The sequence below is a fragment of the Chamaea fasciata genome, unplaced genomic scaffold (assembly GCF_029207755.1).
Source record: "Chamaea fasciata isolate MVZ Bird 193981 ecotype frontalis unplaced genomic scaffold, bChaFas1.0.hap1 SCAF_21, whole genome shotgun sequence".
In the NCBI taxonomy this organism is placed as follows: Eukaryota; Metazoa; Chordata; class Aves; order Passeriformes; family Sylviidae; genus Chamaea; species Chamaea fasciata.
Genome location: NW_027094106.1, coordinates 3,561,776 through 3,587,098, shown reverse-complemented (window position 1 = coordinate 3,587,098; position 25,323 = coordinate 3,561,776). Strand labels below are relative to the sequence as shown.

Here is a 25,323-nt window from a genome sequence, read left to right as displayed (position 1 = left end):
ATTTCCTAACAGTCAGCATGTTCGTGGATTTTGTTATCAATAATTCAGCTTTGTTCTGCAATAGGAAATCCCTCCCTCCCTCCCTCCTCTGACCACAAAGGCAGCCCATCTACCTACCATTCAACACATGCACAATAGAAACCCACCTCTGGGAAAGCAGAGAGGAAAAGAAAGTATAAAGAATTTTTGGACTATGTCCACCTTGTCCAAGAGGAAACTGTCAGGGCCTTTTCAACTCATGTCCTTCATTTTCCATTCTTTCTCCACCGCAGAGCTTTTCAAGTCTTTCAAACCAGCAAGCTGACCTCAGCAGCCCCATTTTCACATGAAATAGTCTGGACATTTGTTTAAGAGCTCTGCATGTTTTGCAGAGGTTTCCATCAGAGCCCATCAAACATAATATATGTTGAAACCCTGTTGTGAAGGAGGTGTTGCTAACTGTATGAAAAGAAAGGCACAGAACCATTACAGGACCTTCCCGAGGTCTTTTGTCAGCTTGTTGACAGAACTAAAAATATCAGCCTGGCATCAATAGAAAACTCCCTTGGCTTGTGTTTGTTGGTTATGCAAACATCAGTGAGGAAACAATCGGGCTCAGTATTCTTAGATGTAAAGATAATGGTGTTGATATATTGATTCAGCAAAGGACTTCAAGCCTCTGCTCAAGTTCTGTTCATGCTGAAGTTCAAGGTTGTGTTTATATCTTAAGGTAGCTCTGCAGTTGCCATCACTGCATTGCCAGATGATCTTTCTGTGTCTCACTCATTTTGTGAAGGGAACGCTCTGAGAGGTGGGGTGGGGTGGTTAAATCCACTCCTCCCAGGGTGGGTAAAGCACAGAGAAACAAAGGGTGTCAGTGGACTCTGGTAGCACTGGATGGCTTTTCATACCCATGGTTCCTGCTGCCAGGTCAGCTGTGGTGGGACAGAGCTCTGTGGAGCGTCCCTGGGGCTGAGTTCAAGGCTGCTATGGCCATTTATAATGTGGTGTCTCAACACTTGCACAGATGTGCAGCCTGGGGACAGCTGTGCTGAGGAAGAAATTACAGTGCAATATGTGTAGTTGCTCATTCCTGCCTCCTGCCACAGCTTCCTGTCACATCCTGCCCCCGGCTGTGGTGTTCCCAGGAGCTGTCCCAGTTCTCTCCACTCAGAATTAGTGGAGAGATTTAAATTGAAGCTGATTCATACCCTCCTTAATATTGGCTGGCAAAGGTAAGGGCTCAGCTGAGGTGGTCCCAGCTGCCAGGAGGGAAGATCCTGTCAGACATGGTCAAGGTCCTCCAGAAAATCTGTGCCAGAGACAGACCTGAAATTTGACCTGTGTTTTCTCAAGGTAACCCCAAAAGATATTTTCAACCAACTGCTCTGTTATATCAAGGGTATTAAGGGCTGCCATCACTGTCCCATTTAATTACAGAGGTTTTTTGTGTTGATTTCAATGTGACTTCAATATCCTGTAGCTTTTTAACAGCTTTTATAGGATTTGCCATCTGTCTTACCAGCATCCTGTAGTCAGTTGCAGTTTGTAGGGATGCATTTGCAGTTATTTATGTTACTTTAGTGCAAAAGAGTTCTGTAAGAAATGATTGCAAATAATAGTTCGATTTTCCAAAACATGGGAAAGAAACTAAAGCCGTGTTAAAAAACGGATTTTGGTAATTGCTGCCAACTTTTCAGCTCACTGTTCTCTGGTCTGTTCAGGAAAATGAACTGAGTGCTGTATATAACGCCCAGCCTGATGCATTAACAGCATGGGTGGACGTGTGAAAGTTTTAAAGAAATAAATGTAAACATCACTTAGATGAGGCCAGGGCTGGAAGCAGCCAGACTGAAGTGCAGGCAGATCACACAGGGGATGACAGGGGGCTCAGGCTGTCAGGTGAGAGCCAAGGCCACAGCCACGTTTGACTGACAGCTGGGTGGGAAGTCCTTGCCAGAGAAAGATGTGGAAATGCTTTAGCAGATGCACTTTATATGTTTAGCAAATTAATTTGACTGATTACTATTTATTTGGTGTAATCAGAAGGGTGTCTGTTCTTGCCCGAGGCTGGGAAGGAGTTTAAAAGCATTATTAGCGTAAGCTTAACAACACTTTCATCCTATACATAAATATTACCCTGTTTTCATGGATAAAAGCTCTCAATACTGGCTGAACACCGCTCTTGCTGATGTCATTATGCCAGGAGTGAGGCTTTTTGGAAACTGCATCCCCAGATGATTTCTCACAGCCTTCCCAAGATTTACAGATCCCATGACTGCTTAAGAATCCTATCGGACAAGTTGTTAAGGACCTCCAGAGGTTTTGCAAGTTCCATTTCCATGGCAAAACAAAGGATGTTTGCTTATTATCTTCCAATTTAATTGTTGGCTCTTCCTAGCTCTGTGCTTGCATTGCATCCACTGCTCCTCCTGCAGAAGGGTTGGAGCTCAGCTCCTGGGCTTTCCTGCAGTCCAAGGTGCCAAGTGCTGGCTCTGATAAAGTGTCAGTGCTGCAGAGCTCTGCACTGCCTGAGATGCTGAAAGGCTGATATTTGCTCCGAATGCAAATTTGTACAAAACAGGTCTTATTCTCCTGAGCACAACTCTCCATATCTCCTCCCAGGCACATGCTCAGATGGTGCTTGGGGAAAGGAGAGATGTTTTGTATGGAGCTTGCTAATTATGAAACAGATTTCATCAGCCATCTTTGCAAATTGGCCTTAGAATTACCAGAACCCCGAAGTAGCATTAAAACTGCCTCGTAACAGCAGTAATGAATGAGCTTCGGTGCAGCAGGCAAGTCTGAAACACTCAGACATGTGCAGTGTGTGGGGCTTTGTGGGAACCTGGTGCTGATAGTGGGGGTTTCCTCCATACCACATCTCAAAAACAGAGATGACGGACAGGGGCTTGGAATTTTTGTGTAAGAGCCACGAAGCAATTTAAAGTGCCTCTATTTCCATCACAGTCTCTTTAGACTCTTTCTCTTTGCTGAGAAAAGCCACCCTCCACTTTATGCACAGTCCTGACATCCATGCCAAAAAAAAAATTGCTCTGCATATTTCTGTTTCCTTTTAAAACATTAGTTCTTTCTAAATGGTCATGACCTGCCATGGAGGAGCTGCTTTGATGTTTTGTTGTAAAGTCAAAGTCTTCCTTTAGGCTGGAAACAGGCACAGGCTGGTGCTCAGCTGTGCCATAGGCATGTAGGAATGTTGCTTTTATTCTGATTACCTTCCCTAAAAATAAAACCCTGTTATTTATTTAGTACAAAATGCTGCCCTATTTTTATAGCCAAAGATAAATTGCATTTCCAGAGGTTCTTGTTGCTTCTCTGAGTGCCTCCACACAATACTCCAAGTGCTGCAGGTTAGATTTGAAGGCAGGGTGAGGAATGCCTGAGAATGAGCCCACTCCAAACCATCCAAGGGCTGCAGGTGGAGGTGATCTGCTCCGTGGTGTGCTGGGAACTGGAAACCACTGCAGCCTCCTTTCACTTCATTTAGGAGCATTTGTTTTAGACAGTGTCTGCCTGACTTTTGTGGAGGGTCTCTGGATCCCAGCCTTTCCCTTTTCTGAACAGCAGGGACAACTGGGCTGTTTCCAGGTTCTGTCAGGGGCTGGAACAGTGTTAGTGCATGTTTTCTTTGTCTTTGGTGCTGAAAGAGGCCAGTATGAATTGTCCTGACCCAGAAAGGGCAGCAGAGTGCTTGAAAGAGTAGAGTTTCTATTAAAGCTTAGACATAAACATCAGAACGTACCTCTTTGGCACTTGGCCTTTTCCTGGGAGAATGGTGATCTCTCCTTGGCTTTCCCCATAAACTTTTTCCAGACCAACTCCTGCTGGTTTCATCACAGGAAGGAGATGTCAGCAGTAATCCCTGGCCTTTCTGAACTTCTATTTAAAGAGCAGAGGTTTTCAGAGCTGCTTGGTCAGCCACCCTGCCCATCCTTTGTGCTGCCTGCCTCTGAACCTGGGATCAGGGCTGAGGCAGGACAGTCCCACAGGCTTCCGCCCTGGCTGCTGTGGGATGTCCAAACCAGGCCATGTATGGTTTGAATTTGCTCTATTTTGGTATTGAAATGCCCATTCAGAGTTGTAATTTACTTCTGTCTTCCACAAAAAGAAGATGTTTGCTACCAACTGCTTCCTGTCCATCAGAACAAAATGTTTTTCAAGTAGGGATAGGGTGGAATATATTAGTTTTTTGGTTTTTGAAGGTGCTGGTTTAAGCTTTTTTTTTTTTTTCTTCTTTCCAACATGTTTTTCAAGGAGGTCATGTTAATTTGCTTGCTACATGTTGGGTTTTTCTTTGATGGGGGTGTTTGTGTCTTGAATTCCAAACCAAATATACCAAGTTGTAGCACTTTATGGTGTTTTAACCATCAATAACTTCTTCAGTTAAGCTGGAAACAGTACTCCTACTTGCAAAACTGTTTGCATAATATAGCTACACATGCAAAATTATGTCGAATATATGTGTGTGTATTCATGTGTATAAATATTCATATATGCATGCACACATATGATACAGGTATCATTAAGATTTCCTTCTCTAATTAGCATCAATTCACTGCCACACCCTGAAAGTGGTAAATCTTTAATAAATGTGCCATTTATTTTGTCCTTCTGCTACACAAATGGATAGAATACAGAACCAGGCAGGGTTTTTTCTCCAGATTGGTTAACATAAACTTTACAGAAAGAAAAAATATTTTAGGTTTCAAATTTTGTGTTTCGCATTTATGCACGACTCCTGAATTAGACAGAATTTCACTTTATCTACTCAGATGCCCTTTCCCAAAGAGCTCTTGCAGAATGCTTCTCCACTGCCCCTGTGTGAACTGGGCCAAGTGGGAAGAACAAAAATAACTCACTCTTAATTTTGCTTTTCTTCTGTCTGGTCTATCCAGATTGCATCCATTATCTGCCTCTTTGGGGAGTGGGAATGAATTGTAGGGCTCTCCTACTGTTCACATCCTGACCTTCAGCACATTTCTGTGTCTCTAATGAAGTTTAGAGCTGATTTTCCTTTTGGGATTTCTTTCTTCAAGTCATGTTCTGAGTTCCTGGATGCAAAAGGAGGACAGGGCCTGACATCCACAGCTGGGCAGCTGCTCTGCATCTGAACATCTCTTGCCCTTCTGTTGCACAACAGAAGTTGAGCAGGGTGCCTGCTTAATACATAGCATGAAAGTGCTTTAGCAGTTTGCATTTGCAGCTTGGGCAAGGCAGGGATGAAGGAACTGGCAGGTCATCTGAACACACAGGGTAAACCCTAAGGAAAAGCATTTAATCTAATTTTACCTATAATTCAGAATTGCCCATGCTAGGAGCAAGCTGATAATTTTAAATATGCATCAGTTCTCTTTTAGTGTGGATTTTCTCAACGCTCTTTCTTTTGTTTCTGGTTTTTTATGCTAATTCTTTCCACTGCAGACAGGGCAATTCCCCATCCCTGTGAGGAGCAGTTCAAGCACTGTAATGTACTTTAGTCCTGTGCCCTGAGTGAGTCCTCCCTGCCAGTCAGTTCAGGTAAAGGATCTCTGTGGATCTCTGGCTGGGCGTGGGCCCACTCCTGAAATGTCACATTTAATTAATAAATTACTTTGGGAAAGGATGGCAAGGATCCTGGCAAGGCAGGACTTCTAAAGAAAGACTGAAGGCAGCCCATCAGGGAGAAAGTGGATAAATAAAAGGGACCATGGTCTCCAAAGAGCTGAACAAGAGTCATTCCTGTCAGAGCCCCAGGAAAAGGCACAGTGAGATTCAGTGCTTGCAGGCAGAGACAACGCTCACTTGGATTTAGAGACCTATTGAATTCTTCATTACTTCCAGCCTTTAAATCAAGACAGGATCAATTCATAAACTGGGATATGTGGACTTGATGCAGATGTCCACAGCCAGCATCTTTAACAATTTATGCAAGAGACAATTGCTTTCTTCTGCCTCTAAAAAGTGTATTATGAAATTAAGGTCATTCTACAGGACGGAGGGCTGCTGTCCTTTTTTTATTTTTTAATTTTTCGTCCCCTTTCCGTGGTTAGGGCTCTGCTATCTGTGAGCTCTAGTCCCTTCATGGGGAAGTAATTTGTGTTTTCCACTGCTCCTGTGTAATCTGACTGATTCTGCATGACCTGGCTAAGGGTGTCATGTCCTATTAGAGGAATGGAGACCAAAACACACTATCCTGGCTATGGAAAATTTTCCTAACGTGACTTTGTCACCTTTCACAAATGGAATCCCAAATTTTTGAGAAAAATGTAAAGTGGCTAGAGATGGAGTGGGAAGCGAGGATATGTGACCATGACCTTTCATACTGATGTGGATTGCTGATGGTTTAGGAAACATAAAAACTTTTGCTTATGGAATAAACCAAATATCCCAGGTTATAGCACAGTCCTTGGCTGGAAGGCTGATGGTGTTGAGCAACTTCAAATTTCATTCTCCCCACCAGCAAAGCAAAACACAGTCTGAGGAGCAACAGCAAAGTATCTTGTGGGCAAAGCTGACAGAGCAGGGAGGGGAGCAGAGTGGGCAGAGTGGGCAGAGCTCCCTTCCCTCAGCAGCTGCCAACAGGAAAACCCCAGAGCAAGAAGGGATCTGAGCTCCAAGTGGCCTGAGCCAGCCATGGACTGGCCAGTGGCTCTGTCTGGGGTGGCTGGTTTGTCCTGTGCTGCCCTGGGCATAAACTGAGCAGTACAAGACAGATGGGCAGGTTCTTATTTCAGCTTCTTTACCTGTTTTTGTTTCTTTCCTCTCCTTTGCAGTACGTGGTCATTCCAACTCGCCGTGCAACCGCAGTGGCCTTGCAGAGTTTCACTTCACACCTCCTGGGAGATGCTGGCAGTCCTTATCTCATTGGATTTGTAAGTGCTCGCAGCAGGCTCTGGCAGGGTTTGCTTTTGTTTCTGAACTGCTCATCTGAAATGCCAAGTTAGATCCTGCTGGGAAGGAAGGCCTGTGTTTGTCAGCAGGATGGGAAGTGCTGCAGAGCAGTGCAACTTTTTTTACCTGGTTGGGTTCTTGTGAGCTGCAGTTCAAACCAGGGGGGACTGTTTGGGTGTGCGAAATAAACTTCCACATCTTTTTAGCCTCAGGTGTTTATAAAGCTCACAGACAGCTCTGAAAAGAGAGAGCGTTCTTGCTGTGGTGTGGACATGGGACTGATAGGAATTAGGTTGGAAGAGAGTCATGTGTGTGTTTAGCTGTTAATTGACCTCAGAGACCAAATACCTGTTTATGGGCAGCAACACACAGCTGTACCTGGTTTGTATGACAGTAAATCATAGAACCACAGAATATTCTGGGCTGGAAGGGACTGACAAGGATCTGCACAGACATCCCAACAATCCCAGCCTGTGCCTGAGAGTGTTGTCCACAACACTCCTGGAGCTCTGGCAGCCTTGGGGCCGTGACCATTCCCTGGGGAGTCTGGGCACTGCCCAGCCAGGGGTTTTTATTAGTATTCCTTCCTGGGGTGTTCACTTTGGGTTCCTTTCTGTGACTGCTTCAGTGGCTGACCTTGGGCTGGCTGGGGATCTCCCTTCCTATGCCACCATTATCCTACTGCAGAACAGAGCAAGACACCCGGCTCCAAAATCTGGCAGTCAGAGAACGTTCACAGTTGAAAATAAAAAGCCTGGGAAATGTAATGAGGAAAAGAAATCTGGATGTACTGGGGAAATGTCTTTTTCCTTCAGTGGAGTTTGATGCATGGGTTTCAGAGATCACAGATCATCATTTATAAAATACAGTAGCATCCACAGAAATCCCTAAGTGACCCTGCTCCTGATGTGTTGAAAGTGCTGCTACCCAGGGATGTAACTGGGATCTTCACTGGCCCCATCACCTGAGAGACAGGGCTTTGATGTGCTTCTCCAGCTCAGACACAGCTGCTGGGTGCTCTGGGGCTTTTTTATTTTTTAACAATTATCATCGCTCATCTATTCATCCTGGAGACACCAGTGTGTGTAGCTACACATATTTATTTTTATGGACTTAATTTTGTGAGTATATCTGTTTAAATATACATAAATGTTTACTTTTGAATGGCGATGCTCTGGCTGCTCTGTAGCCTTCTGAAGCACACGGGAAAAGGCAGACAGAGATAAGACGGAGAGGACCAAAGAAATGAGAAATCTCTCAGGAGAATAAAAATGCACAGTTTTTCTTAACTCTTTATTTACTTCAATGTTCTGGGTACCTGGGGAGAAAGGATCTTATTTTAGAAGTTATTTGAAGGTGGCAAGAACAAAGGAATTGCAGGAGAGGCTGCTTCATGCAGGGCGGGTGACGTGGGGAATGTGGGAGAGGAGAAGGAGCCAGGCAGGACAAGGGCTGGAGATGAGGGCAGGGCTGGGGTAGGCCAGGCTGCCTCAGGTGGCTGCTGAACGTTCATCCTTTTCCTTACACAGGAGGGATGTCCAGGAGGAATACCTAGGACCCTGAATGATTGCAATTATTCTTGAAAGTTGCCTGGGGCTCTTCAGTGTCACAGATTAAAAAATAAAAGGTCTTTGGCTGTAGAAATAACAACCTTGCCTTGCCCTCCTGGTATTCAGAGATCAAGCAAGTTGTGAGTTACTTAAGGATTTTTGGCTGAAATATGTCTAGCCCCAGTTTAATGGCTTCATTAGGCTTTTTTTAGACTGGGAAAATATTCATTATTATTTTGAATTATCCTTCTCTAATGCTGTAATTGTTGGGCAGTTGTGATTTGGGAGGAGGTGATGCAGGTCCAAGGCTCTGTGCAGAAGAGGAGGAGTGAAGCACTCATGTCATGAAAGGAGCCAGCATCCCTTTGTGCAGCCTCTTTTCTGGATTCATCCTCCCTTTGCTACCAGGACTGAAAGATCAACTACAGCTCCACATAACAGAGGAAAACAAATACTATTTAAAGTGAAATGACAGCCAACTTCTCCATCAGAGCTAAAGCAAGCACTGAACCTGGGTATTAAAAACCACAGGAATTGTTCAGCTGCAGTGCAGGATGGAGACCTTCATACAGCACTGAAACCCCACCTGGGCAGGTGGCAGAAGGGGCTCAGATTCTGACCAGGATTTCCAAGGCAGGCTGTGAGGGCTGAGTAACCAACTCCTGCTGGAGTTAAGGGAAATTTGGGAACCTGATTCCCACAGTTCTTCTGGGAATCCCCACCCTGAGGGCATCAACTCCCACTGCTGTGACTCCAGACTCTTCAGGAGGCAGACCAAGAGCAGGGGTAGGTTTTGAAGGAGAGCAGCAGAAGGCCCTGGAGGTGTCCAAGGAATGACTGGACATGGCACTCGGTGCTCTGGTCTGGTTTACAAAGTGCTCTGGTCTGGTTTTTATTCAGTCATGGGTTGGACTTGATCATCTCAGAGGTCCTTTCCAACCTTAATGATTCTGTGATCCTGTGAGCTGCACACACAGGCAGGCTCAGAATGGGTGAAACTCAGCCTCCTGATCACTTGGATTCACCTGGGATCCTGGAGCTCTGCTTGCCTTCCAGCTGCTTACAGAACCCCCTGAATTCCCTCACTAAATGATCAATGCTTTGACCAAACATGGCTGGTGAGTTTATAGTGAGATTCCCTCTAGCAATGCTCTTAATAAAGAACTGGCGACCCTTGTCCTTGTAGGAGCGAGCTGAGGCAGGCAGTTGTCTCTGCTGGATACCGATAAATGTTGTATCGACCTTAAAATCCCCGTGTGGAACATAGAAGGTGCTGATCAGCCACAGCCTCAGGTGTGCAGTTGCTGCTGTGCTCTGTGCTGTGTCCTGAGAGCTCAAGGTCACACTCAGACTTGCTGTAACTGCACCCCATTCCAAATCTTGCACTGCAGCTCCTTAAACCACCCAAAGCAGCAAACACACATTAGTGCTTAAAAGCTAAGTGGCAGGGAGCACATATGTGTGGCTATTTTTCCTGTCTCTTGAAATATTGATAACTTTTATTATGGTAAAAAGGCTTAAGACTGACTTACAAAGGAGTTATGCAAATACAGCTTTAGGGTGGCAGCTGTAATTTGCATAAAGCTTCACTACGTGGCAAGCTCTGAGATCAATTACTGTAAATCAGCACTGCCTGTTCATTTCCAAACAAGAATAGGCATTGCTGCAGTATTTCAGTAGATGAGACAGCTTTTATTCCTAGAGAGCTGTAACTTTTTTCAGGACCTTTGTGACAACCAACCTGTAGGGTTTAAATAATTCCTTTTTAACAACTCCAGCATCACTCCACGCTTTATTCTTGACAGAGTTGGTGAGAAATCTCACCTGCTCGGTGAATTACACCCAAATATGTGCAGTACTTTTTTCTGTCTTTGACCACTCCCACTATGCAGACACGATTGCTGGAGCACAGGAGTGTTAAGAGAAATGCCCCAAATCCCACCATTAATGTTGAGTATCAGATAAAGGTCTTCAACGGCTGCCCTAGACAGCATTTCAGACTCAGAAGAGCAAGTGGAGGGAGGTGGGAGCAGCATGTGAAACAGTTAACTCTTCTCAGGCTGCATCACAACTCCAGCTCTTTGTCTCATTATTTCTGCTTTGATCTTGGTTGCCCTTTAAAATAAAACAACTGTACATCCATGCTGCTGTGTCCATCTGTGCACAGGCATGAACCTGTTTTCCCTGCTCAGGGTTTACAGCATCCTTCTTCTTGTGTCCCACTCCACTTCCTGCCTGCTCTTCTGCTTCTGGAAATCTGAATACAGGCAAAAGGGGGGGTTTATGTCATGGCTGTGGCTTGGGCCTTTTTCCTTCCTCCAAGTTTGTAATTTGCTTCCTGCCTGAGCACTTTCCTCTTCCACCCTTGCCCTGGCTCTGTGATGCCAACAGGACCTGCTGCAGGCACTGCTGTCCCCACATGTGCTGGGCAGGTGCTGCTGTGGGCACACTCTGTCCTCACTGCCCTGGTGCTGGCTGCTCTCCTGCTTGCTTAAACTCTCTCTCATCTTCTCTGGGCAGCTGTTCATCAGGTCTGAGGATGAAAACCACAGTCTGTGTCTCCCTGTCACCCGGCAACATCAGCCTGTGAGGAGGGTGTTCTAAAGTGCCAGAGGTAGTTCTCCATGAGCACCTTTTGATGGGCTAAAACTCCCTGGACTCCTCTGGTGGTGGTTCCCATTTTTCCTGCCCTCCTGGGCTGTTTCAGTTTTACTGGAAGGGCACCACCTTCAGCCTTTCCATGCCAACTGGGCTGTGGGAGCCTTGGCACCCTTCACTGTTCTCCCTTCTCCAGCTTTCCTGTGAGCAGGTTGATAAATCTAATGAGCTATTTAAGCAGCAAGAATACTAATGACCTTCCTTTAGCAAGTAGTTAGCAGAGCAGTGTTAATTATCCCTGGTGCAGAGTATCAGGGCAGGCAGATCAGCATTTCATTAAGGGCAAGGCAAGAAAAACTGTAGTAAACGCAGCAATTAAGACACTTTTTAGTGAAAGTTATAACTGGAGGTGCAGATTTCACTGCGTCCTGGCCCAGTTTGAAACAGCCTTTTTGTGGATTTGGTTTGAAAGTGTTTACCCAACCAAGTATATCTGCATAGAAAGTAGCTCTATACAGTGTGTAGAGACTTGCCTGCCTGAGAAAGCCGAATTCATGTATTGTGGTTTAAAATCCATATTTTATGGTTTAAAATGCTATGGCTGCTTCAGAGTAGGACACACTTACTCTGGAAGAACACTTCTTCCAGTGTAGTTTGCTAGACTGAAACAGGCTACAGCCCACTGGGAGTCAAATCCACTTCTTGTCTGACTTAAAACGAGGGTAATGCAGTAAAGTGGATCATTGGGATGTGATGCTGCAGTCTGGGTGTCCTGTCCCTGTCTGACCCATGCAGCCATCCCTCAAATATGCCCCATGAGGTACTTGCTGGTGCTTGCACAGTCCTGTCTCTCCTGCCAAAGCAGGCTGGGAGATGAACTGGAGGTCAAAAAGGCGGTAATGACCTGTAACAAAAGCGTGCAGAATACTCTCCTGGCACCACTCTCTGTTTCATGGACCATCAGGAGATATTCCACTGCTCTAATGGGGTTGAGGATGGAACAGAGGTCTCTGTCTCGTTGCCTTTTGCAGCATGTTCTAATACAGTGTACAGGAGTCTGTATAAGCAGCATCTCCCATCACCTGATAGAGTTGGTAGATGAAATGTGATACACATTTATGGGTTTTATTGTTCTCTCTCTATCGAGTCCCAGCTGCCTGACAGGTGTGGTGTAACCCTGATGGCATCACTCCTCTTGCAGGGATCTCTCCCCACGTTCGTGCTTGTGTGTGACCCACCCTGTGGTGGGTGAAATGGAACTTGGCCTTGCTAGTCTGAACATCTGCTGTGCTTGCCAGGGAAATATTGTGAGGATGAGAACCTCCAGCCTCTCATCCCTATTACCTGGTTCTTCAAGCAGTAACTTGAGGATTTCTCTGGTCCTGAATAATTAAAAGCGTTTCTCATAGTGCACTGAAAAACCAAATCTTTGACATAGCTGTCGGCTGCAAAATAAGAGGAGGATTAACCACCTGGAGACCAATCCTCATGGGACTGATCTCCTCATTGCAACGGGCTAACAAACTTCCCACTTCTGATGACTCAGGAACAGATAAGATATATCTGCCAATAAAATACCAAATGACTTCCCATCTCTAAAATGATCTGTGCCAAGGGTTCACAGCCTGCTTTGGTGTTTTGTCATAGCTCTGTGCATCTGTCCTGTTCATGACTTTGTTAGATGTACAGGGTCTCAGTATTTCTGATAAATGTTTAATGTGGGTGGAAGTATCCCTGTAGAGAAAGCCCAGAAATCCAAAGCAGGTTGTTGTTGCACCCAAATATTTCAAGCTCTGTCTCATCTGCTCTGTCACTCCTCTGTGCACTGAAAACCTCCTTAAATAAATGTTTTCTTCCTCTGAGCTGCCAAGGATCCTGCACACTGCCAAGATGGTCAGTTTTCATGGTGCTGAGCATCTTTCAGGATGTGTTCAGATTCTCTCCAACACAAGGAATCACTTTGTTTGCACGGAATATACAGACAGGGAAGGGCCCCATGCTGCCAGGAGAGGTGGGGACAGGGATGCTGCTCAAAATGCTGTGCCACAGACCTGTTTCTACATGGGAATGGGCATCCCCATCCCTGAAGGTTCATGTACCTGGGCCCTGTCACGGGAGTTCCTTTACATTCCCCATGGTATGAGGCATCTCTCTCTGGGATCAGAGAAAGTCCAGTCTTAACTTCGAAAATCCCTGGGCAGACCAGACCAGAGAGAAAGGCAGTTAATGGCTTGAAGAAAAGAGACTTTCAACCCTCTCCAGGGCAAATTTCTCTGACCCCCAGACGTACCAAGTCCACGTCCTGGCATAGCAAGCAGCATCCCTATGGAGCATCTTAATTTACTGTAGGCTTTTTCAAGGCCGCACCATGTATTTAATGCAGCCTGGTCATCCTGGGAGAGGGAAAATATCATTAAAAAAACAGGTTTACTTCCTCTTACTATAAAGTGTTCCTCATGCCATTTAGCACAGTGTAAGTGCTTCTGCTGCACCCCCAGGCTCAGCAAATTGTTTACTTTATAAAATCCCTCATTTTTGCTTTCTCAGCTTCATTTGCATTCATATTCCATTTTTTTAGAAAACTAAAGAAACCTTTCACATCCACACTGACTTCAGAGTGGGTGGATTCCAAACCACTGGGGGGTTCCAGGGAATATTGTGTTAAGGAACTGTACTAAAGTGATCAGCCAGGGAGAACCTGGCTTGTATCAAACTGGTAATCATGGAAATCAGATATTTCTGCCAGAAATACCCTTTTACGTAGCAGGATTTGTGCCCAAGTGGCAACATCAGAAGTTTAGAGAAGCCAACTGCAGAAGAATTGAGATGTTTACTCAGCAATGAGAGAGAGAAAATGAAATTGTGATTTCAGAGATGACGTTACCATTACACTGTGTAATTAATAAATCAGTTAATTTACCCACCCAGGCTGTTCAGCCTTCCTTGGGCTCCAGCCCACCTTGGCATCTCCTATATCCATGGCCCGTGCCCTGTTCCAGAGCACACACCACATACTTCCCAAGAACTTTCCCTTTGTTCCTCTGCTGTCTCCTGCACTCAGATGGAGACACAGTTGGGGTTTGGGGTTGGGATGTGCCCGCTGCAGCTGCACTGCTGGTTCTCTGGAGAGCAGGAGCTGTCTCCAGCTGGACTCCATCCAAGTGGCTGCCACCAGCTGGGCACACGCTGTCCATGTTCTGCTGTGAAAACGCCTCGAGCTGAGGTTTATTTAGCAAAGTCATTCCTCTTGCTCTGTGCTACACGGAGAGGGAGGAGACAGGAACCTGCACAGTTAGGCTGGTATCAAAGACTTGTGATTAGACTGCAGAGCAGCAACGGGACTTCCTCCTTGATTTTCCACCCCCGCATTCTGCATGCCTGTTTGGAAGCTTTTTGCCTCCTCCCAGCTGGAGGAACAAAGGAAGGAATCCCACACACGACTCTGTGCTGCAGGGCTGGCACCGGCCACGAACAGCCCCCGCAGTTTGTTACTCATGTTAGAGAGAAGACACCAAAAATTATGCTTGATTGGGTCTTGCCAAATCACAGTTGGCCAGCTCAGGATGCTGTCATTGCCAGGAGTCTGGAAAGCCCAAAATTGGCAATGCAGAGCAGACCATTTGGCAAACGGTGTGTCATTCTTGGAGCCTAGGTGTGTAATTATATCCTGTGTCCTCTGGAGAGGAGATGCCAAAGTTCCAGCCTTAGCAGGTGGTTTGTAACCAAATGGAACAGAACAACAGAGAACAGTGACTGTTAACAGTCATATAAAAACATATATGGGTTTTTATACACCCTGATAAAATTCCAGAGTTAAGTGATGAAGACATTGGGGAGGGAATTATATGGAACCTGGATGAGGAAGCCCAGCAGCCTTGGTGGAAAGAATTATACCTTGAAAGGCAGGAAAAGCATTTTTTATTAAACTGTGCAGTTACAGAATGTGTTTGGTTAAAATGAAAACTAGAGCAGATTTAATAATAACATGATTTCTTGCTATAAAAGGTCAACACAATGCGTTAGAAGGGAAGGTGTGGGACAAACTGCATTGGGAGATTTATTTGATGGAGGCTTTACACTTTCAAAGCTGGTTTTTAGCCTAGAATGTCGTGTCATCCATGGAGAAAGCAATCAGGAGCACATGCATGACTTTTCATCCTCTGCTGCTGACTTACCATGTCAATTTGTCAAGTGATTTATTGTCTGGTCCTTTTAGAGAATAATTGTATCCATTCCCAAAAATGAAAAGTGGTTTAGGATGTCTAGATTTCTGTTTTAGAATATCCTCAATTCAGTCTGACAGAGACATTGACTCAATGCCAAATTCTGGTTCATAATGAAGAGTAAGGGAAATGGTTGGAATTAAGGTGTCTGGATACAAAAGGGAATTAATGACCAGCTGATGTCCCTGTCTCCTGGGTGCAGAGCACATTCTGCCACTTTCCTGTGGGTACATTCTTTTCATATTCAAGTCTTGTTGCTGTTTTGTAATAAATCCCTCAGACTAATGGTCACTGTTATTTGCCTTTAGTCTCACATGAGAATTGTTTGTAAGGCTCTTGTTTTTCTTCATGTGTTTTACACAGCGAATAAAGTTCTTCTTGAGAGGACTAGAACTCTTCTCTACCCCAATCACTGAAATTTTCTCCTCGTCTTTTCTAGGGCAGGGATTGAAACAGAGAAATCAGGCTAAACCCCTTCAATTCTTTCTGTAGGTACACTCTTCCAGTGTTAATCCACTCCCTCTCATTTGAGAGGGCTCCATCCTGTAGGACAGTGTCATCTCCAGCACTGGGCTGGCAGCTCCTCCTTTCCACCCCTCCTCGAGAGCCAGGCTGAGCTGTGAGAGGGGCAAAAACACACAGACACCCCTCAGTGCTCCAGAGTCTCCCTGCTGACACACACCCAGTGACCTGTTCTTTTTTGAGTCCCCATGAGCATCTTCCTTCTGGGACCTTCTGTTGTGCTTGGCTCTGCTGAGGCATTTCCTCACTCACATTTACCTTCCGGGTCTCTGCAGAGTGGGAATTGATGATTTCTCCTGTATGCAACACTTCCTCTTTTCTCTGTCAAGATTTAAGCCTTGAATGTCAGAACTTGCTTGTAGGTTGTGTTTGGCTCCAGCTTTTCCATTACCAATGATGTGGCAGTTCAGAAGTTGCTGCACAGGCTTTGACTATTTCTGGAGCTGATCTGCGTGTGTGCACAGCAGTAGGATTTTGTGTTGCAAATTCCCTGCAGTCTTTTGGTATAAACTAGTGTTTCTCCCCCCACAAGAGGTCATGGATAAAAACGGAGCTGGACATTTAAATACCCAATGCCTTGAGACCCACCCCAACTGCTGCTGCCTCTCTGTTGGATTTATGGAGAGTAAAGTTGTTTGCTGGGCAGTAAATATTAAATATGGTAGTTTTAGCTACAGACATGCATTACATTTACATTTTACATTACATTTTAGTTCTAGCAAAAACTTTTCCTAACGAACTAAACAGTGGTGTTGCATGTCTCTGCTCCTTTGTGTAGGTGTAAATAATCTGTGTTTACTTTCATGTAATGATGCTATGTGGTTGTCAGAAGGTGCAGATTGCCTTAATCCATAAATCTGGCGGTGTGCAGTGCAAGCACAGCCCCGTGTCTGAGCCTGGGACAGTGCCACATCTTGCACACAATTACACTTCAAGCTTGGGAGGTTGGAAGAAGGAATGAGCCCCCTACCTCAGACATGGGCACAAACCCCCCATGTTCAAGTTCTATTTCCCCAGATGAGATGGGATCTCTTTTTTTTTTTTTTTTTCCTTGAGAAAACATTTTCCTCCTTCCCACTCAAGTACACAGAAATGGAATTTAATACCTCCCTTTGCTGAAAGGTAGGTCAGGTGTGGGAGTAAGCAGGACTTGATAGGCATTGCAGAAGGTTGATCACTGCCTCACCCACTGAGCAACGCCAGCATGGCCCTGCTGGCTTCCCAGGGTGTTTGGGCAGCACAGCAAGGTCACTGACACAGCCTGGGAGAACATGGAAAGGGCTGTGGGAATCATATTAGATCAGGCCAAAAGAGGGACAGCGAGAGGAGAGCCCCTGCCAAGGCCCAGAGCATAAATTGCCCAGGCTCCTGTGTGGAAGGCTGAAGGGTGCGAGGGACATTCAGCTTCTGCTGAACACCCTGTTCCATTTTAAACTGCACACATGTTTGGTGGGTGGTTGTTTCAGGAATCGTGTTCCCTTCACTACTATCGTGTCTGATTTTCATCTAAGTGACTCATTTTTTCTGCCCCTCTCTCTTAGATCTCCGACCTGATACGACAAAGCACGAAGGAGTCCCCAGTCTGGGAGTTCCTCAGCCTGGGCTATGCGCTCATGCTGTGCCCGTTTGTCGTTGTCCTGGGAGGGATGTTCTTCCTGGCCACAGCCCTCTTCTTCCTCAGTGACAGAGCTAAAGCTGAACAACAGTGAGTAGCCTGGCCATTGCGAACGGGGAGACACCACAGCCTGTTTGCTCTCTTGAACATTATGCTTGTTCTCTTCCCCTGGCCTTGGCCCTTCCCAGGTAAAGGATGTCGGGTTGTGCGTTAAGAACCTGGGCTCAGCAGAGTGCATGAGGCTGCACGAAGCACAGGGGCTTGGGTCGTGCTGGCTGGGCATCCTTTACACGCTTCTGCTCTGGTGGATCTCAGTTGTTGGCCACATGGCTCGGAGGGGAGCACAGGCCCCGCACACCCTTGCCTGAGCATGTCACAGCCCAGGCTGTCCATGGTGAGGGGCTGCTGGGTGCTGGAACCGGTGGAGTGTGAGCTGAGGAGCAGGAGGTGCTTCCCAGAGCTTGGTGGTCAGGGCTGCACCCACCCACCTCCACCCCCAGAGCCCTGCTGGCCACCTCTGGCAGTCAAGGACATGAGGCAAGGAGGAGCAAGCTGTGTGTGGGAACATGTGCGCTGAAGCGTTGCTATAAAGAGTCTTTCCCAGTCCCTTCTTGCAGCTTTGTGAAAAAAAAAGCTACTGTTTTTCAGTAAAGAAACCGATTCGGATCATCTCACGGTTGGCAACTACAGTAATTCGGAAGACGCTTCCACATGACATACAAACTTCTGGGGTTAGTCTCTTTCTCATAATTGTTGAAAAATAAGTTACTATGTGTAATGTCATGCTGAATATGTGGGTAGGTGACTAGGCTGGTGTTGACTGTAAGTTGGCTTTGCTTTTCCCCCACTGGAGAATGGGAGCCTTGATTTACCTTAAGGAGAAGGGCCCTGGAATATCACTCTAGGTGTAGTACAGGTGGAAGGGAAATAAGGTGTTTGCAGCTGACATAAGTGTGTGAACAGTTTGGATGATACTTTCTGGCTCACACTGTCTTATCAGATGGATGAAAAGAGATTTGGAAGCAGTGCCACAGATGGTGCTGTGGCACTGTAAGTGCAGTTCCACCTTCCTTTTACTAGCACACATAAAAACCAAAGAAAGGAGAAGTTCCTCTATAATGAGATGTTCGAACATTGTGGGAAAACAAGACCTCATGTCATAAGGATGGGAAGTCCTACAGAGTTGAACTTCAGTGTGGCTTTGGGGACGTGATGTGTGTGCCTGCGTTGTTATCTGCACAGAAGGGTCTTAAATGGCAGGAAGGGAAGTTGGAGATTAGATGCTAGGGAGGACTTCCCAAGATAAACAAGAGGGAAATCCTACAGCAGATTATTTGGGGAAGACATGAAAGCTGTCCCTTGTTTCTGATGGCCTCCCTGGCACGGCATGAGGCAGGAAGGTGGGATCTGCTCTCCAGCTTATGTTCTCTCTCCAGCATATGGATCTGCTCTGCAGCCCTGTTTTGTGCCTGTGCTGTGCTTGTGCACATAAGGTGTACATGCCAGTCCAGGCAGTGACCACCTGGAGACATGGCAAGATGAACGTAAGTTTCTGGGTGCTCATGGTGGCTTTCTTGCTGCAAGGAGCCCAAGGTCCTATTTGGTGTCAGTGCAGCAGATGAAACCCCCTCTGCAGTATTTTCCTTTGCTCAGGGCACTCACCTGACTATAGGAAAGGTTCAAGGCTTGTCTTTCCTGTGTTCAGAGAGGAGAGTGCTTGTTCCACTTCTGACTGTGGTGATTTGTGTCCCTTTGCATCACACAAGCTGCCAGTGTGGCATGATAGCACCTCAGGTGGTGAAGGAGGGGCTCAGGATTCCCACAGTGATGAGTTCCAGGTCACTCCCATTTTTTCAGCATGTCAAGCCCACCTGGACCTTTATGCTGGGTAGAGCACTGTGGTGTCCAGCTGTTCTCAGCTCCAGTGGAGAGTTCAAGGAAGAGCGTTTTGGTTCCCTCAGGAGACACCACAGGTCACAGGCTGGTCACCAGCTGGGTGACTCTGCTTGGCTGCCAGCACCGGTGTGTCTTACACAGTTGTTCTGCCAAAGCCCCAGCTTTTGCAGCAGTGTTAATGTGGGAATGGAGATCGCATCCACACCTCTAATTGCTGCTATGCAAAAGGGATTATTCCTCTGTTGCCGTCTACCCTTAGCAGCTTTGGTTGTACTCTATCCACGTCAGAGCAACCAGCCTCCCCAACAGCCACCGCTCCAATCTTAGAAGAAAAACATTCAGGTGTCAAGCCTGATTTTGTTTCTCTTTCTCTTTTAGCATCATTCCCTTTCCTGACTCACATTTGTTTATGAATTTTGTATTAGTCACAGATATGTTGTGTTGCAAACTGGGGAGAACAAATGTCGTAAATAATGGTCAAGAAAATAATTTCTCTCAAATGACTCCTAGGAGGGGTACTCTTTCTGGGGTGTGCCCACTCCTATGTTAAAAATACCCTGGCATCCTGCAGTGAGATTCCTGGAGTGCAGCTTCGCTCCAGTTACTGAGAAGTGAGAGTGAAGGAAGAGAGGAGTAAGGCTGGAGGCTGTGGAGGGACCCATGTGCAGCAGGGTCTGTGCTGTCAACCAGGTCCTGTCTGCCCCACCAGCAGCTTCAGTGGCTCCTCAGAATTTATGGGGCAGAATTTATTTGTTAGTGTCTCCATGCTTGCCTGTGAGAGGAAAAGTAACAGAGCATTTTGCCATTAGCAGATAAAAACTCCATGCTGGACCCCAGCTCCACCGTCCAGCTCCCACCTGTCAGGCCATCTGCACTTGGCATCACACACCTTTGGCAGAGGCTGTTTTCTGCCCAGCCACTCCTCCCCTCCATCCTACCTATTACTTGCTGGGTACAGAGGAATTTCTATTTCAGGATGCCTTGTTTTCCCTCTGCAGTCAGTCCTGCTGCTCAGACAACGGGAGTTGGAAAGGGGCTTTGCCAAAAGAAATCAATTAACCTGCGGGAATCACGAGCGCTGGTGTCACACGCCAGAGATTAAAGCCATCCATCACTGCCAGGGTCAGGGCACAGGGCAGCTCTCACCCACCCCTCCAGTGAGCTAATACAGGAGCAGAGAAGTGGAACACTGCTCCCACAGCCTATGGAAACCGAGCTGTCCCTGCTTTAGTTCCCACACTTCTGTGAAATGGAGTTCAGGGATTTATTGCTGGGATTTCTCTGTTTGTTTGTTTCTTTGTGTAAGCATCTCTGGGCATTTGCTTAGAAATTATTTCTTCTTCCAGGCAGGGCAGATACCAGGATAGCAACTCTTTCCTGTAAAGCTTCCTCCAGTTTCCACCATGCTTCCTTTCAAAAACAGAATTTCCAGGCTTTCACACTACTTTTATCATTGCCACAATTCCTGGCATATTTTGTACTTTTTCAGCGCAGGAATTCCAGTCAACAAGGCTGCTCATAAAACACTAACGAAAAAAATTCTTTCTATAGCAATTTTTTTTCAAACACAATTCTTTTATTACCATTTTCATACTGCTTCAGAAGTCTGACAGCTTAAAGAGGCTTTTAGAAAATGTAGTACTAGCAGAGAGCAGGAGAGAGTACATCAGTCTGTGCAAATAATCCAATCATTTTGGGGACTAGTTCTATAACACAAATTTAATCCCACCGTTCCAAAGCGATGAGAGAATACAGTTAAGAACGGGTTCTCTAAGAGGTCTCAGGCACTAGTAATGATAAATACTTCAATTGTTTTTTAAACCACTCCACTACAATTCCTTCTGTGGTATCACTTGACTATGTTGTTGTTATTTCTTTCCTGCTCTGCACCTCTGCAGAGGAGGATTAAAGCAGTTGTACCTTATTTCCAAACATCAGCACTCTGAACTGTAATTCTGTTACCTGCTTGAGGAATATTGGTGAGACCCAAGTTAGATTTTAGACTCTGTGGAAGACAACACAGTCTTGCCATGGCAGAGCCCTCTGAAGTGGATCAGAAATCTGGTAATTGTACTTTTATCCTCAAGCTCCATCACAGGTAGCTGTGCAGCCCTGCCAAAGAGCTGTTTCCAAGGCTGGGAGCAGTCCAGGTTCCTCACTCAATGGAAGTAAAAGCTCAGCACTGCTGAGAGTTGTGTCTCTGCTTTGTGTTCATCCCCTTCTTCACTCACAGTGCAGAGAACTGGGACAAACAAAGCTTCACCCTGTAGGGCTGCAGAGGAAAAGCCTACATTTGGTACTTGCTAAAGCTCCATCAATAATTAGGAAAAATGTTGGGGTTTTATTATGAAAAGGGATTCAAAGAAGTCCTTTTCCCAAGCTGTGACAAATTTTGGGTACCAGGGATATAAATCTCCATAATTAGTGTGTATCAGGATCCTTTCCTGGGCAGTGAATGCAGTGATCCTGCAGCCCTGTCCCCAGCCATGGCCAGTCCCAGCTGCTGCTGAGGGAAAACCAAATTCACCCGGATTCTTCCTGAAAAACCACCCTGTGCAGGTGTGTGTACTCCTCAAAGGATTATGTTGTTTTCACTTGTTTTTGTTTTTGTTTTTGTTTTTGTTTTTTTCTAACTTAATCCCTGGATTTACACCTGGAAACATTGGATTTTCTGATTTTTCCCAGAGGTATGAAAAGATGCTTAGGATGTGTGTCCAAGTTTTAGAATGGCTCAGTCCCTCTGTGCATGACAGAGGCTGGATATTTTCACCAAGGATACAGCAATGCAGATCAGGCAGTGGGATGCAGCTGCAGTGAGGATCCCTGGTGCAGCCAGAGCAGGAATAAGCAGCTGCACCAATGCAGCTGTTCAGAACAAAAGAATTCAAGTCTTTACCAGTGACCACTCAGCACTTGAGGGCCTGCACGCCTGGATCGTTCACCCCTTTGTCTGCATATTAAGAATCAAGTTATTTAAACAACTCAAGCAGGTATTTCTTTTCTCCTGAAATGAAAATTAAACATTTAATAAGGAAAAAAAATTTACTCTTAACATCTTTGATCAGATGTGGAAGCTCTTGCTGAGTAGAAGTGCTGGTGGATTTTTCATTTTAAAAGTGATATGTACAAACACTAGGAAAAAAATACTCTTTACAGAGGAGATAGCAAAATCCACAAAAAGAACCATCCCTAGTCCAGACACTTCTGCTGTCTTAAACATGGCATCTTCAAATTGCATTACAGAAAAATGAGAATAATCCATTTTCAGGCTCTGTCTTCTGCCTCATATCAGGCTTATTTTTAGCCTTTTGCAGAACTGGATATAAAATTATCTCCCAGTTCTCCTATTGCAGCAATTTGAAAGTGTCTGACCTTATTTTTGCTTTGCAGATTCTATTATGTGGGGCAGGGGAAGGACTCACAGAGCTGTCAACCCTCCCTTTCTCTCATTTTTCTGTGGCAGCAGTTGGAGACAGAAAGGACCCACCAGGTGACCTGATGTTGTTGCCAGCAAAGCCCAGAGTCCCCTCCATTAACCATTTCCCAGCTATTAAAGTGGCAGCTGACTGATGCTGAGTGTGCTCCATTCTGGTAGTTTGCACTGCCAAAAAGAACGTTCCCTCTCTGAAATAGCTGGAGCTGTATCCCAGGGGGTTTTAAGAGGTTGGACACTTATTTTAGAGGGATGTGTCAGTGCTGCATTGAGGCAGAGTTTGGATTCGAGGATTTCAGGAGCTGCAAGTGGGTTTTAACAACTCCCAAAAAGGGATATTTGAGAACAGTTTGCTCACTGCTGATACTCAGCTGCTTATGGGGAGGAATATCATTGCTTCATTTGTTTTGACTGTACAAATGAACAATAATTAAACATTTCCTGCAGTGGTAGAAACTCACAATGCTTTTTTAGCCCAGATAAGATATCCTTGGCCTTTGAAACCACATGAATTTACAGCAAAAAGCCTGGATTAAGACACAGAGGATCTGTGGTGATGGAAGGAGAGAGGCAAGGAGTGAGTTTTGAGTATCTGAGAGTGACATGATAAAACCTCACAGACTCCAGATGGAGCAAGATTAGACTATTAAATGGTTTATATGGAATCCGTGTGAAGAATAGGAAGGGGAGAGGTGGTGAAAATATAAGTAGTTCTATTATTGGCTGGAAAAGCTCCTTGTAGAGCTGTTGGTTTTCTCACCTGTTTACTGGCCATGTTTGTAACTCTATAAACAGACTTAGCAAAACCAAGAATGTACCAGCTTGGGACTTGGATTTTAAATGCTGGTTTGCTGCTGCAGTTGGGAGCTGCTGGTGTCATGCAGATGGAAAATAGTCCCCTATAGAACAAATGCTGATTTGTTGTGCCACTTTAGCCAGGCTGCGGATTTCCTGCAGGTCGGGCGGGGAGGTGTCAAAGGTCAGTGTGCTTGTTCACAGGCAGTTTGAGCTCAGCCGTGGTCCCTGCATGGTGTTTGAGACACACTGGCACCAGGAGCTTTGCTTTAGCCCAGAAAAGAAGGGGGCAGCTGGTGCTGGCACAGCTCTGGGAAACCCGGAGTTGTGTGTCTTGGTTTGGAAAGACAGGTGTCTGCCAGGGAAAGCCAGAGCTTCTCTTGCAATGGAGAATGTAAACTCCCTCCCTCCCTCCAGATTATTATAATTTTGAAATTAATGGGCTCTCAGGCAAATATATGGGAATAGGAATAATAGTTCTTTACTAGGAATATTAAAAATAAAAATGTAGTAGTACAACAAACAAACAAACAAAAAGAAAACACTCACAGGGTCAGAATACAACCTGACACCCTGTTGGTCAGGGTGTTGGGAGCAGTCCAATTAAGTCCTCCTAGAGTGACAGATGTGGTTCTGTTGGAGCAGAGATGATCCTGTAGAAGGGTCCAGTGGTGCTGAGATGCGTTTGGTCTTCCTCTGGGAATCCAGTGCAAACAGACTGTGCTCGGGTTCTGAATCCCAAGTTTTATCCAGGCAGGAATGGTGGGCTCTTCCCCCTGGGTGGAGCATCTCCCCATGGGATGATGGAATTGTATCAGCCCTGCAGGGAGCCTCGATGGCCCATGAGCAGCAGACATCCTCTGGAGGGAGGATGGGTCAAGAGATAAAGAACACCGCCCCACCTGGTTTGAACAGCTGGTAACAGAATACACACTGCTGGTTATACACTATTCCTAGCTAGTTAGTGCTCTCCCACAGCAGGAATGGAACTTCTCCATGTGCCTTATGCTATGGGAAAGCCAAAGCTCACTCTCCCAAGAGCTCCAGATCGAAAACTACTCAGGAGTCCTCCTGCTGTCTTGGCTACTGACTCTCTGCTGTGAGCCCCAAGAAGTCAGATGTTGTCCCTGAAATGTTCATCAGCTGTAAAACAGGATTGAAGGCTCATTCCCACAACGTACAAGGGGCACTGAAATCACATGCTACCAATGGACTCAGCATGTCAATTGGTGTTGGCATTGCAAAGGAGAATTCTTGGTGTAGAGGGACTTTGCCATGCAGGAGGAGATTTTAAATTCTCACTGAGACAGATTCTTTGCTAAGGCTGCCCTGGCACAGAGACAAAATCTGATCAGATCCCACGCAGGTGACTGGAGCACTGAGCAGAAGGCAGCAGCCTTCCAAGCAAGAAACAATCTCTGACATAAGGAAATGGAAGAAATCATAAAAAATTCAGCCCTGCTGTCTTCTGATGTCAGAGCATTTTGCAAAGGCTTTTGTGAGCAGCGGTGACCTCTCCTTGTGCAGCAATCTGCAAGGCAGATACTGTGACTTCGGGTGTGTTAGAGCAATTTACTTGTGTTTGGGTCCTTGACCTGGGCCAGGCTTTAACTCCAGCAATCCCTCACAGCCACCCACTCCCTGCCCCACCAGCACACTGGGGAGAACTGGAAGGGTAAGAGCTGAAAAACTCATGGGTTGAGTGTAGACAGTTTAATAGGGAAAGCAAAAGCTGCACCACAAACAAAGCAAAACAAACAAGGAATTCATTCCCCACTTCCCATGGCAGGTGGGTGTTGAGCCACCCCCCAGGAGAACAGG

At 45.8% G+C, this 25,323-nt stretch overlaps 1 protein-coding gene across 1 annotated transcript in view; it reads left to right on the top strand.

The window, feature by feature from the left end:
* LOC136299954 (sphingosine-1-phosphate transporter SPNS2-like) overlaps nucleotides 1–25,323 on the top strand; it is a 134,461-nt gene that overhangs the window by 96,645 nt on the left and 12,493 nt on the right. The window contains exons 10-11 of the mRNA XM_066201988.1: nucleotides 6,753–6,851; nucleotides 17,305–17,468. Of these exons, the coding sequence (XP_066058085.1) occupies nucleotides 6,753–6,851; nucleotides 17,305–17,468 (263 nt within the window). The remainder of the gene's footprint in view (nucleotides 1–6,752; nucleotides 6,852–17,304; nucleotides 17,469–25,323) is intronic.